The sequence below is a fragment of the Mchenga conophoros genome, linkage group LG1 (genome assembly GCF_057382185.1).
Source record: "Mchenga conophoros isolate Kocher_MC1m ecotype Shallow Benthic linkage group LG1, M_conophoros_male_GT1.1, whole genome shotgun sequence".
NCBI lineage: Eukaryota > Metazoa > Chordata > Actinopteri > Cichliformes > Cichlidae > Mchenga > Mchenga conophoros.
The window spans coordinates 5,016,811-5,030,943 of NC_140526.1; the positions used below are offsets into that span (position 1 = coordinate 5,016,811).

General features: G+C 38.7%; 1 protein-coding gene across 1 annotated transcript; it reads left to right on the top strand.

Annotated features, from left to right (window-relative positions):
- The first annotated feature begins 1,239 nt into the window (after positions 1-1,239).
- On the top strand, positions 1,240-13,914 carry LOC146582781 (adhesion G protein-coupled receptor G5-like). The gene is made up of 14 exons (XM_085289563.1): positions 1,240-1,315; positions 1,883-2,016; positions 5,943-6,000; positions 6,224-6,368; positions 6,539-6,655; positions 8,700-8,825; positions 8,978-9,023; positions 9,193-9,287; positions 10,135-10,250; positions 10,554-10,822; positions 10,903-10,999; positions 11,256-11,385; positions 12,570-12,726; positions 12,851-13,914. The coding sequence occupies exons 1-14, from the start codon at positions 1,308-1,310 to the stop codon at positions 12,943-12,945; spliced, it is 1,593 nt and encodes a 530-aa protein (XP_085145689.1). The 5' UTR covers positions 1,240-1,307; the 3' UTR covers positions 12,946-13,914.
- The last annotated feature ends 219 nt before the right edge of the window (positions 13,915-14,133 follow it).

Consider the following 14,133-nt stretch of genomic DNA (forward strand, 5'->3'; position numbering starts at 1 on the left):
ACTTGCTTTATCTAAAACATAATCATATTCAAAGTAATCCAAAATTGGACTCTGGCGATTTCTCCCAACTTTTACTGACATGATTCTACGTGGGACGGAGCAGCAACACAGACGACTCGACTAACGTACTTGCCACCTGCTGGCATAATGAGACACAGCATAAAAAAAACCTGGAAACTACACTTCATTTTCACCCTAGACACACACACATCAATGAAAACTAAAATGGTAAATGGCCTGTATTTGTATAGCGCTTTACTTAGTCCCTAAAGACCCCAAAGCGCTTTACACTACATTCAGTCATTCACACACTGGTGATGGCAAGCTACATTGTACCCACAGCTGCCCTGGGGCGCACTGACAGAGGCGAGGCTACCAGACACTGGCGCCACGGGCCCTCCAACCACCACCAGTAGGCAACGGGTGAAGTGTCTTGCCCAAGGACACAACGACTGAGACTGTTGGAGCCGGGGCTCGAACCGGCAACCTTCCAATTACAAAACAAACTGCCAACTCTTGAGCCATGATTGCCCCAAACTAAACACATTTTCGCTCTAAATTCCGTTAAATTTAGTTAGTTTTGTTAACACTCATTACAGTTTTAGTTAGTTTTCCTTTTTTTGCAAAGTCTTGTTTTTATTTTTATTTCCGTTAACGAAAAAAAAATTCACTTCTAGTTTTCGTTATTTCGTTAGTTTTCATTAACGATAATAACCTTGTGCATTTCTACAAGATGTTTGATATCATCTCTGTCAGGTTGATTCTGGCATTTTATAGATGTAGAAAGCCAAGCCAGTGTGCAAACTGAGGGCCCTTTTCCCTCAATCAAACTTGGATTAAGATACTGATGTTTTGCAGAGAACTTGTTTCAGCTTCTTTTTCTTCCAGATTGAATATATCTTTATTTAACTTGTTCTCTTATTGGCTTATTTCAACAACTGTACAAAAACATATGACCAGTGAATTGCTTTCAAAATTGAGATAAACTAACTTCTAAAAAACATAACCTGTTGCTGAATGTGTGGGAACAGAATTTACAGCATATGCAGTTTCCAGTTTGCTTCAGTTATTTGACATCAGCCTGTATTTAGTTTAGGATCAGTGCCAACAGAGGGAATATTTTACTCTCCTGTCTGTTAACACTTCCTCTTTCTCTCTCAGACAGTAATTTACATCTTATTTCATTTCCCATTACCCTGCTCACTTTCAGCATGTTTAACTCATTTGCTTTTTTCCTACCATCATATCACCTGTGTTCTCTATTCATTTCAGAAGTATAAATAATATTATTTAAGAGACCCAGCAACATGCAAAGGTAGGATATGGTTTGGTACTCTTTGCATAAAAAGATGTTTAGCTTCATTATCAATATTGGGACTGCAAAATATATATTAGCTATTTAACTAAGCACACAAAATTGTTTTGTGCGAACACATAAAGCTGTAGATGAGTGTTTGCTCTTTGCTGTGTCTCTTTTAAAGACTTAGATTCACCATTGCTAAAATATATCTGTCTATCACTAATGTTCCGCATGAAATGGAATGAGATAGATTAATAACACCATGTGGTTTTGTCAGATTGTTTTATGCACTGCTATGTAATAAGACCTCATCTGCAGCCACTGGCTTTTGGTTGAAAAAAGGAAACCCATAGTTGTCATTTGTTATCATAATTACAATAATAAACGTCCACTTAAGTATATGGGGTCACCTTATATGAAAGCTATAAACACTGTCTGCTTGAAATGAGAGACAACACAATCTCTTGTCTTGTCTTCATCCTAGACCTCCTTTTGGCTTGTAAATTGCTTTCATGACAAACATCCTTTTTTTGTTAAGCAGAGACTTTTTTTAAAAATAGATTAATTTTCTCAATTTCACAGGATTAAGTGGGGGATACTTTGGTGGCTGGTGTCTTGTGTGTCTCATGACATGGTCTCTGTAAACTGTGCATCAGAAACGTCTATCTGTGGAAACTCTAGTTCTTTTTGTGATCCACATAAACACATTACCATGAGTAAGTATTTCCATGTATTTATTGAAATTCCTATTGCTAACAGTATAGGAACATCCCCTTACTTTAATACTGTTGTTTTTTGGCATAAAGCAGGTCTAAATGCTAGCCTATAAATTCTCTGAAACTGTCAAACTGCTGCAATACATGTAAACTCACCATTAAAACATCTTAAAATATGAAAGACCTCCTCACAGATGAAAAGGAAGTACAGGCAAAAACATACCATACACTTCTTGTGACTAGCATAAATAATCAAAACACAATGAATCATGGTCTGTAAATTCTAACCAGCATACTAATGGAGCTAAACAGGAAACAATACAAAATCAAGAAATAATGAGAAAAAAACTGAAGTGGAAGAAAATAACTAACAATCTAAACAAAAACCAGATAATCACAAAATGCAAAAATCAAAGCAATTAACAGTTTCACCTCCAAGCAAAATATGCGAGATGCTCAGCTATTGTCTGAAAGACTGAAAACAAGAGGCCTTATACACTGTAAACATAGGAACTGATGATACAGTTACTTATATGTCCCACCAGGCCTCCTCTCGGTGGGACATGCCTCCACCTCAGCAGGAGGCATCCTTGTCAGATGCCCGCAGCACCTCAACTGGCTCCTTTCGATGTGGTGGAGCAGCGGCTGTACTCGGATGACTTCTCGCCCTAAGGGAGAGGCCAGCCACCCTTCAGTGGAAGCCCATTTCCACCGCTTGTATTCGCAGTCTCGTTCTTTTGGTCACTACCATGACCATAGGTGAGGGTAGGGTTGTAGATCGACTGGTAAATTGAGAGCTTCGCTTTTACACTCAGCTCCCTGATTGCAGACTGCATCACTGCAGCCGCAGCACCAATCTGTCTGTCAATCTCCTGCTCTCTTCTCCAATCACTCGTGAACAAGACCCCGAGATACTTAAACTCTTCCACTTGGGGCAGGAACTCGTCCCAAACCCAGAGTGGGCTCTGCACCCTTTTCCGCCCACTCCGGGTCAGGGACGAGCTCCTGCCCCAAGTGGGGCATAATTATAGAGCTAATGTGAATTCAGCTAAGGTATGCTGAATCTTTAAGCTGGATGATTGTTTGCTTTTCTCCGACCTTTTGTGCTCACATTCTAATACATTTTTATAATTCTACATTGTCGATTTCTACATTCTAATATAACCCAAGTACAGCCGGATTCCTAGTAATGTCTTTTTTTTAAAAAAATTTGACAGGCAATAGAAAGAGTATATGATAACAATTCAAATACCACACAATAACGACATTAACCCTTTAACTAACTGTTGAGATCACCATTCTTCATCATCATCATCATAATCGTTTATTTGTATAGCACTTTAAGAACACACCAGGCAGACCAAAGTGCTGAACAACACAGATCAAAACAACTACCAAATTAAAAATACCATAGAATCATTAAAAAATAGACGCTTGTCTAATATGGAGGGGAAGGTTATTCCAGAGCATTGGAGCCGCGATTGAAAACGCTCGGTCTCCTCTGCATTTCAGCCATGACTTAGGGCCCGACAGCAACAGCCACTCAGCTGAATGGAGCGAGCGAGGAAGAACGTGCTTCAGCAAATCAGATAAGTAGACAGGAGCCAAACCATTTAAAGATTTAAAAACCAATAAAAGGACTTTAAAACGAACCCTAAATTCAATGGGAGGCCAATGCAAGGAGGCCAGAACCGGAGTGATGTGATCGAATTTCCTACTACCGGATAAAAATCGTGCCGCCGCATTTTGCACTAACTGCAGGCGTGACAAGGTGTCCGACCCAACCCCTATTAAAAGGGAATTACAATAGTCTAGACGTGAGGTGATAAAAGCATGAATAAGAGTTTCCAAATTTGTCACGGTTTGCCGGGGCAAGCCGTGTGGAGTAGTAGAAAGGACCCAAAAGGAGGCAGCTCTGGTGCAGGTGAATATTTATTTACAAGGGTGGGTACAAACAGCAATGGTGGGAAAACATGAAACCGGAAACCTAAACTGGGTAAACTAACAACACAAACCAGAAATGAAGATGCAGGGAGGTCCGGGGAAATACATACGGAGAGACGTAGGGAGACCGAGGGGAAACAACACAGACGAACCAGCAACTACCATGACAGAAGACACAACTTAAATACACTCAGAGAACACAGGGAGATTACACACAGGTGGGGAACACAGCTGGGAGTGATTACGTGACGAGACTAGGGAGGCAAACTGAAAACACTCACATAAGACGCAGACCTTCACAATAAAACAGGAAACACATACACACAATGACACAACACACCAACTTAACACAGACTGGGGGACACAGAACATAGGAACATGAACCACGAAACAGAAGAGTACAAACACCCAAGGCAACCAAAACCACAGAAAACTAAACATAAACACGGAGTCGCAGACTCCAGACCATGACAAAATTGGGTTTGGAAAGGAAAAGCTTAACCTTTGATAGGCGTCTGAGGTGATAAAAAGCTGATTTTACCACCCCATTTACATGACCTTCAAAAGTAAGCGCAGAATCAAGTTTACCACCAAGATTAGTGATTGAACTTTTCAGATGGGAGGTCAAATCACCAAAATCAACATCTGGAGAATCAGTAGAGCGATGCAGGCCATATAAAATTGCTTCCGTTTTGCGATCATTAAAATTCAGAAAATTATTTGCCATCCATAATTTAATATCGCTAAGACAGTCAAGCAGTGATTGACATGGGGAGGTATCCAAATGACTAAAAGGCAAATAAAGCTGACAGTCATCGGCATACAAATGAAATGACACTCCGTGTTTACGAAAAATCACACCAAGAGGGAGTAAATACTGCGAGAAAAATAATGGCTCAAAGATAGATCCCTGGGGCACACCCCAAAGCAGAGGGGCCACAGAGGAAGCGGGCAGCCCCAGCTTAACACAAAAACTCCTTTTGGAAAGATGTGATTTTATCCATGACAATGCCAAATCAGAAATTCCCACACAGTGGTGTAAGCGGGAGATCAGCAGGTCGGGGTCCACTGTGTCAAATGTAGCTGTTATGTCCAATAACACAAGCACAGCATATTTACCACGATCAGTAGCAAAAAGAATGTCAGTCATAACTTTAACAAGAGCTGTCTCCGCACTGTGAAAGGGCTTAAAACCAGATTGGAAGATTTCAGACAGTTGCGAGTCATTCAAGTAATCCAACAGCTGGGTATGTACAATCCTCTCCAAGATCTTGCTTAAAAAGGGAAGCTTGGAGATAGGTCTAAAATTTGACATAACAGAACTACCAAGGCCAGGTTTCTTAAGTAAGGGGTGTATGACTGCATGTTTAAACCCACTAGGAACTTGACTGGTTAACAGACTAGTATTGATAATTTTCAGGATATAAGTCTGCACTTTAAGGTTTATGGGATTCATAAACCTTAAAGTGCACATCCATACAACTGACAAAAGTCAGTTGTATGGATGTGATGTAATGAAATGAGTGTCTGCCGCTCACATGGACTGTTTCTGTCTGTTACTCTCTGAACTCTTTGTAAATGCAAGGTAAACAGCAGTATGCTGTTGAATATAAAGCTACAGATGCATATACAGTCTAGAACAGAAGTGAAAACAGCACAGACTGTACATTAGCTACAACACTAAAAAGCCTGTTTCAAAAACAAAGAAAAAAAACCCTGAATCAAGTGCCCTTGAACTCTGTTGGAGGCTATAGCTCAGGAGGTAGAGCAGATCATGTGCTAGTTGGAAGGTTGGTAGTTTGATTCCTGCCTCCATGTTGCTGGGCCAGAAGCTAATCCTGATTTGCTTTCCGATGAATTGATTGGCATATGAAAGTGTGTGACTGTTATATAGAAAGCACTTAAGCATAGAAAAGGAACTCTAAAAAGTACTCTCATATATATGAGGGTATATGATATGTATCCTTTTTTTTCCTTAACAGCTGAATTCTGTTTGATGAATACATGCAACTTTTCAAGGGGCCCTGAGGACACCATCACGTAAACATTTACATTTTTATGATTTATTTTTTGTCTGTGTTCCTTTCTGTTTCTGAGTTTAAAAAAAAACTCTTAGATCTAACATTTATATGAGAGTAAAGTATAAAGAATTAGTAGAGTTGAGATTTAAATTATATTCAAGAACAACACGTTCTATGACATGAAATCACTGAATAGTTATAAATCAAAATGATTCATATTATCTTGTCCGTTTTTCTCTAAGGTCCTTAATAAACATGGAAAAGTTTCTTCAGAACACAGAGTTAAATGGAAACACATTGATCGCAAATCCTTTCTGCAATTTAGTGGTCCTCGTGTACCAGCCAGAGGCCCGTAAACACATTGAAATGTATGCCAGTGACACGAAGGTACGAAAAAAGAAAGAAAATATTCTTAGTGGCAAACATGAAGTCACTCGCTGGCATTTTTTCATTTTTCTGTCTTGACTGAAATTCACTACATTACCAAAAGTATTTGCATCACTCAAGTGATGCAAAATATTTACATACAGTGTTTTGCTCTGTTTCTGATGATATAGGCGGGCGTGGCTCCTCTCCCCAACAGCACAGTGAGTGTTCAACTACCAGCAGAACTGGTTGCTGGACCAAACAACAAGATTGTGTTTTCCATGTTTACATTTACTGAAACTAACAGGGTAAGACATTACACTTGGTTATATAAATGTATAGAAAAGGATGTGAATAGCTGTTGTTTAAGATGTGTTAAAGTTGGGTGGCTGTAGCTCAGGTCAACTACTGATTGGAAGGTTGGTGGTTCGATGAACGTGTGTCAATGGTAGTTAGTAAGTACTTAGAAGCATAGAAGACCTTTGTTGCGTGAATCGGGTGAATGTGGCATGTTGTATAGAGGGCTTTGAATACTCCGGGAGATTAGAAAAGCACTATATAAGAATCATTCCATTCCATTTTAAGAGCATCTATACCAGGGGTTGGCAACCCTTAACCCTTTTACGCAAGATGAAGATGACTTTGTAGTGGAAAGCACAGTTCTTCATTTCCTACCATAGAAGAAAGTGGTTAGTCAGAAACTCCACATCCTTCGCAGAGGTCATTTTCACACCTTCAGGGACCTTAATTAGAGGGGTCGACCAGCTCTCTCCCTGTGACTTGGGCCCAAAACATGACTCCATCACCTCCTTGCTGACGTTGCAGCCTTGTTGGGACATGGTGGCCGTCCACCAACCATCCACCTGGACCATCCAGGGTTGCATGCATCAGTGAACAAGACTATTTATAGATTAGTCTTTATATACTTCTGGGTCCACTGCAGCTGTTTCTGCTTGTGAACATTGGTTAGGGGTGGCCAAATAGAAGGTTTATGCACAACTGCAAGTTTCTGGAGGATCCTACACCTTGACGTACGTGGGGTTCCAGAGACACGAGTGGCTTCAAATATCTGTTTGCTGCTTTGTAATGGCCTTTCCGCAGGTGCTGTCTTAATCTGATGTATTTGTCTGGTAGAAACCTTCCTCGTTGTGCCTATATCTGCACAAACCTGTGTGTGCTCTGACTCAGCTACAAATCTCCTAACATTATGGTGATCACGCTTTAGTTTCCATGAATTATTTAAGGTTTTCATTACATGTCCAAGGCATTTAACTATTTCACGCTTATCAGCAGCAGACAGATCCTTTTTCTTTCCCATATTGCTTGAAAATGGTGATCTGTTTAATAATGTGGAATATCCTTCTTTTGTAGTTTTTCCTTTAATTGGGCTCACCTAGCAAACAAAGTCACTTTCATCAACGCAGGACTGTAAGCTGTCATCTGTAAGGCATGAGCGGTGTTTGGTTTTAACATAGCTCATAGTGGAAAATAGCAGTTCACATACATATGTGTATCCGAAGATCGTCATGAATCTGAATGCATATTTCTTCATGTTTATGTGTTGAGGATGGCATTCCATGTTTCAAACACAAGTTAATAATTTTATTTTAATATTTCAAGATCACACTAATCTTCCAATTTAGAACTACAATTTTAAAAAAAGAACTAATGCAAATAAATTTAACTTTAATTAAATTATTATAATTTATTTTGTAAAGTCATGCGGAGCCACAGTATAAGGACGAAAAAGGCTGTGGAGCCGTGGGTTGCCGACCACTGATCTATACTAATTCTGTCTATTGTTTACACTGTATTATTTAACTACCATGGTTGGTTAGTTTTGTTTGTTGTATCCCAAAGAGATTAAAGAAATATTGCCTCTAAATAGCACTTTGGCTTGAAATCAGTTTGTCGCTGCCATTAATTCCATTATTCACATTAATACCAGGCCTCAGTTTTTTATGTCTGTGCAGTTCTGCCAATAACCACAAATACACATAAGCTTTGAATAAAAGACACTAGAAACACATACATATATTTTTTATTGTTTTAGAAAAACAAAAATTGGTCACTATACTCTTTGGTCCTTCACGCCAATATGCTAGAGGAATATGCCAGATGTGCAAAGTGAATGCTCTTCTGCAGTTACTGTTTACAACAATACACCAAATGTAAATCAATATAAATTTAAATTAACTTGTAGGAATTTAAGTACACCGGTAAGAAATAACCATCACTGGGGGTCTTTTTCCTTTGGATACTGTAAAAGCCCTTCAGAATAGTGAAAAAATCTTACATGATGCATGTTTTAAACAAACCTTCCCATTAATATCAATGTGTCTTGTATTTTAGAAAATGTCTGAAGTGGCACGTGACCTATATAATCTAAAACTAGTTGGCCTGTTGGTACAAAATAAACCTAGATCAGGACTAAGTGAACGTGTCAACATAACCATGGAGGTTACCAAAAATATAAATGTAAGTGCAACTTCATTTCATCATTTATTCCATTCATACTTTACATATTATAGTATTAAATAACATGGAATGCATTGTGTATGTGACTAAATATATAGCATATATATATGCATGTTATGCATAACATAACATGCAGTATAATTGTGTTACAGGAAAACCAGACTCTCTCCTGTCAATTCTTAAATTTGTCAACAGGAAGTGAGTAACCAGTAATCACATTTGTGATGAATAGTAACATGTGACACAAATATGTTATTTTATGAATAGGAATGATTGAGGTTCATGGTTTCAATAGGGACCTAAAAGTTGAACTGTAATTCATTGGTGGCATCTTAACTATAATGGATCTCTTTGTTTTGCTTACCAGGTTATAGTGAGGATGGCTGTGAAACACTTTGGACACGTAACCAGAGTAATGTCACCTGTTCCTGTAACCATCTCACGTACTTTGGTGTACTCCTGGTAAGACTGGACTTGTGCATTATATAAAGAGGAATTCAGGATATACAAAAACAAATATTAATACAAGAGCCATTCATTTATAGCAAAACAAACAATCATTTAAAAAAAAACCATCTACTATCTACTAGAGATGGACCGATCTGATATTACGTATCGGTCCGATACTGACCTAAATTTCTGGATCGGACATCGGAGAGAAATAAAAAATGTAATCCGATCCATTAAATATCACGAAAGCACTCCTCAAAACGTACGACATGGCGTAACTCTGCTCATAACCATAGCACGTCGGAGCAGTATGCGTCACGTGATAGAGCAGCTGTGGCGTGCGAGACCTGTCGGTGGTCTGGTTGAGCATTTGGAGCCTCGCTACCAAACCGGCATTTCATCTCCTAGAAAGTTATCCCAGAGAGAAGTAAAGCAAGTGTGTAAGTTCATCTCTGAATGTTTGTAAAGCATTCCCACCTTAAGCTTAACAACCGATATATGGAGCGACTGCCTCTCTCTCTCCCTCCCTCTCCTGTTGCTGCTTCAATCATGAAACTGATCAATGATCGGCTGATCGGCTTTTCTGTCGCGAGTCCGTCTCTCTTGTTTGTTTTTGGCCCACTTTGCACGAGAAAGAGGAAACCAGCGGCTGAACAACAGCAGCATGTTTACGCTTGATAAGCTGTTGTTAGAATTTATTTAATATTACTTTCTACACCAGGATACTTTTCTACGTAGCTGACGGCTGGTAACTGTGCAGGGGCGGATCTAGCAAAGTTTAGCCAGGGGGGCAGGTAAGAAAGGGGGTAAATCAACAAAAACATTGATAACTTTATGTAAATATGTATTTTCTCCACAGGTTTCTCCACATGTGTCAGAAAAGGACACAATAATATTGACGTATATTTCCCAAATTGGTTGTAGTGTCTCTCTTTTTGCCCTTTCCGTTGCAGTTTTGCTGTTCATCACAAATAGGTAACTTTTTTGATGATATTCTTTCAACATTCGTCAGTCATCTCCCGTCTCACATATTTAGTATCAGGCTCTTCTCACCAAACCTCTGCTCATTTCTTTCTGTCTTGTTTGTTGTTTGTTTTTGTGAATTTACATATTTATTCATTACTTTAATAAAAGGAAATACATTCTTTTCGCAACAAATTCTTTCTGGTTTATTATGTTAGTAATTCTGTCAACCATCCCATCCTTCTTCTTGATATGGCTTTCTTCAATGACATGACCACTAAATTTGCCACTTACTCTGTCTCCATTGTCTAACAGAACACTCAGACTAGATGTTTCTATGAAGGTCCACATCAATCTTGCAATTTCTCTCATCATCCTCAACCTGCACTTCCTGCTAAGTTCCACAGTGGCAGCAGTGCCCCCCACTGGGGTCTGTTTATACATGGCTCTTGTCCTTCACTATTCTCTGCTGACCACTTTTAGCTGGATGGCTGTGGAAGGATTCCACCTCTACCTTCTCTTAGTCAAAGTCTTCAACATCTATATCAAGAGATACCTGCTCAAACTCAGTGTGGTGGGATGGGGTGAGTGGAGCCATTTAAGCAGGAAGCTGTTATTATCAGTCACATAACATTTAAGTGACTGCTCGGTTCTTGTGTTTCAGGAGTTCCTGCGATCATTGTGTCAGTGGTGGTGATCATAGACAGAGGTTTTTATGGTCCTGCTGTTGTGGACAACTATAACTCCAACAGCACTGCAATGTAAGGAACAAATGTGATTGCATGTAACACCTCAACATAATTAAACTGTTTTGTATGTGCATTGGAGTTTCTGATAATACAATACAATAAAAGCTTAAAAAGGGAAAGGCATACAATCCTATTTAACCTAACATGTAATCTCACAATTTGACTCTGAATCTCAGTAGTTCCACCTACATGCACTCTTACTATGTGACTCTAAATCACCTGGGCAGGTGAGAGATTAAAATATGAACTGTAATCACTTTCTTTGTAGATGTTATATAACTAATGACACGGTGAAGGTGTTGACTACAGTTGTGCTGTTCGGCTTGGTGTTCCTCTTTAACGTGATCCTATTTGTGACAACTCTCTGGCATATTTTGATTCTCCGCCGTGTCAAAGAGGTATGGGTTAATCTTTAAATCTTTATAATGCATCTTGAAAAGTTTATGAATCTCCACATTTTTCTCATCGGCAATCCCTTTGAAAAGGCCACAAGGAACACGTGTTAAACATTCAGTAGCATCTTTATTTTAAAGGTAAATAAAGTGAAAGTGGGTTACCAGTCATTTAGTTTTTCTGATAAACATTTATCCATCTTCTAGTACATTTCTAAATTGTGTAATGGGTTAGGTATAAACTATTCCTGAGTGTAAATGCTCATCCTTGTGTATTCCTATCGATTTTCTGTCCTTAGTAATATTGCCTGATTACTGTAACCTGTGTTTAATGTGTCAGCTAATCACACATGTTGTTTTCCTAGTGTTTAGTGTTGATTTTCCCATGTTTGACTTTTTTGGAACAGTTTGGAATATGTTTTTTCCCTGCTTCTCACTGAGAATATTTGCCTCAAAGGATACCTTCCAGTGTAATGGCCACTGCCTATCTTGTGCCTAAATTAGTTTTTTACTCCTTAGCCATAAAAGGCTGATGGGGTACTGACATCACCCTGTTGGGCACATAGCCAGAGAGGTGGATGGCATGGACACCCAAGTTTGTGAATGCCAAAATTCAATAATGGGGTGACATTGGGTTTTGAAATTGGCACTGTAGGTGTAGCTACTAAAAATCTTGGACAAGTTCAAACCCTGGTGACACTGACCTCAATGTCAGAGCTCAGCCTTTCTAAAAATCACTTAGGATTTACAACTTTATACCATAGGTGTATCTACCAGGAGGCTGATGGGTAGCACTGGAATCGTATAGTATTTGTATAATTTTACTGTTTTTTACTTACTACCGCTGTGTGCGAGATACCTCTTCCTTGTGTCAAAGTGCTTGCTTGTATGTTATCAACTTCCATTTAGCATGCTGTATGAGCGAATGAAAGAGTCTAAAGATAATACACAAACTGAAAGAGATGTGATCTCATTCACTAGACAGGAGGCAGTTTTAGTGGTTACTGTTCAAACACATTTAAAAGTCATGTTAGCTTCAAGAGCACAATTTTACATAAGCTGAATAAGAGACATGCTTTCCCTGATGAGATAAGAATAGTGACAACGAGTTATAAAACAGATTTCAAGTTCTCATGCTGCTTGTCAGATGTTCTATAATGGGATGTTTCATTTTATGCTTGGCAAATCAGTTTGGACAGCGCAACCGTGACCGTGCCAAGAAAGATATTTGTACCCTGCTGGGAGTCATCACTCTGCTCGGCATTACCTGGGGCCTGGTCTTCTTCTCTTTTGGCCATCTGACCACTCCTGGCCTCTACCTCTTCTGCATCCTGAACTCATTGCAAGGTCTGCATAACCTGCTGAAAGATGAAATACTTGCTTTCAATTTTGCCATGAATGTTTGTAAAGTGTATGAACGAACTGTAACCAGGCACAGTCTTTACTACTTTCTCTCCTTTGTGTGATGCAGGTTTCTTTATATTCCTGTGGTTTGCGATGTCACTGAGAAAGACTAAAAATCCCCGTGCTATGCCAAACAGTGAAATGGCTACAACAAGCAAGTAGTTTGAACAACTACCAACTCATCAAGAAGCTCCCATGTTTGTGTAGTTTATAGGTAATACTGTAAGATGTTCCTACTAACATGTGCTTTCATTATTAATAATATGTCATGAAAAGAAGTGTAGCAAATCCAAATGCAGACTCCAGAAGCAGACGTAATGAAACGAAAAACAAGCCTTATGTGGCTGATTTAAAGCCAAAAGAATGAATCAAAACACTCAGGTCAACAATGAACATCATGCTGTTGTAAGAAAGTTGTAAAGTTTTTGCCTTGCAGGACGAATATAAGCTTACATAAGTGATATTAATCAAGGTTCTATATAATGTGATTTACATTAGTAATACTGTTAATAGGCTACATGTATAAATATACATCAGTGTAGGGTTTCTTTTCTCAGCTGTCACAAATTGGAAGATTCAGGAATTTATTTTACACTAACTGATTCCATATGTTCCTTAGTAATGAAGTGATGATTTTTACTGGTTGTTCTCATTCATATGACTTGCACGAATTACCACAACAAGAGCATTCTGGAGTAAACCAATATATCCCATATGGAAAAGAAATAGTAAAAACTTATATGATTTACTCATGAAAGTGGCCACTTTCTCATTACTTTCATATATTGTTTTAGTAAGTATCCAAAACATACAAGTTTCATTATATAATTTTTCAAGGGATCTTATATCTGTTTTCACTCTTGTATGCTTTTCATACAAGTTTCACACAAGACAGATACAAACTTTATAAGATTTATATATATCTTTTCCAAGGAGTCTAGAATAAGTGTCGCCAGATGTATCAATTTTCTTCTCCTAATTATTATTATAAACCTTTCCTTGATATGATGACGTTTTCCACTGAGGTCAAGAAAAATACACCTTCTGCATTGCCTACTGATGTGATTTGGTTTTGGAAAGTACCTCACCTGGTGCTGGTTTAGTCCTTTGTAGTGTCCTTTGTACATCTGAACGAGCATTGTTAATTCACTAAATGCTGTGACATTAATATCAACAATAAAAGAAAATTAAAATTGTTTATGTAACATGTTTGTCAAGGGTGTAAGTGTGTGGCAGGCAGAGGTGTGGATCCAAAACACATGACTCTGCAACACAGAACAATGGCTTTAAAGCTGGTGAAAAGGGCAACAAAAACAAAAGGCAAAAATACCAAAGTAAACTGTACCAGAC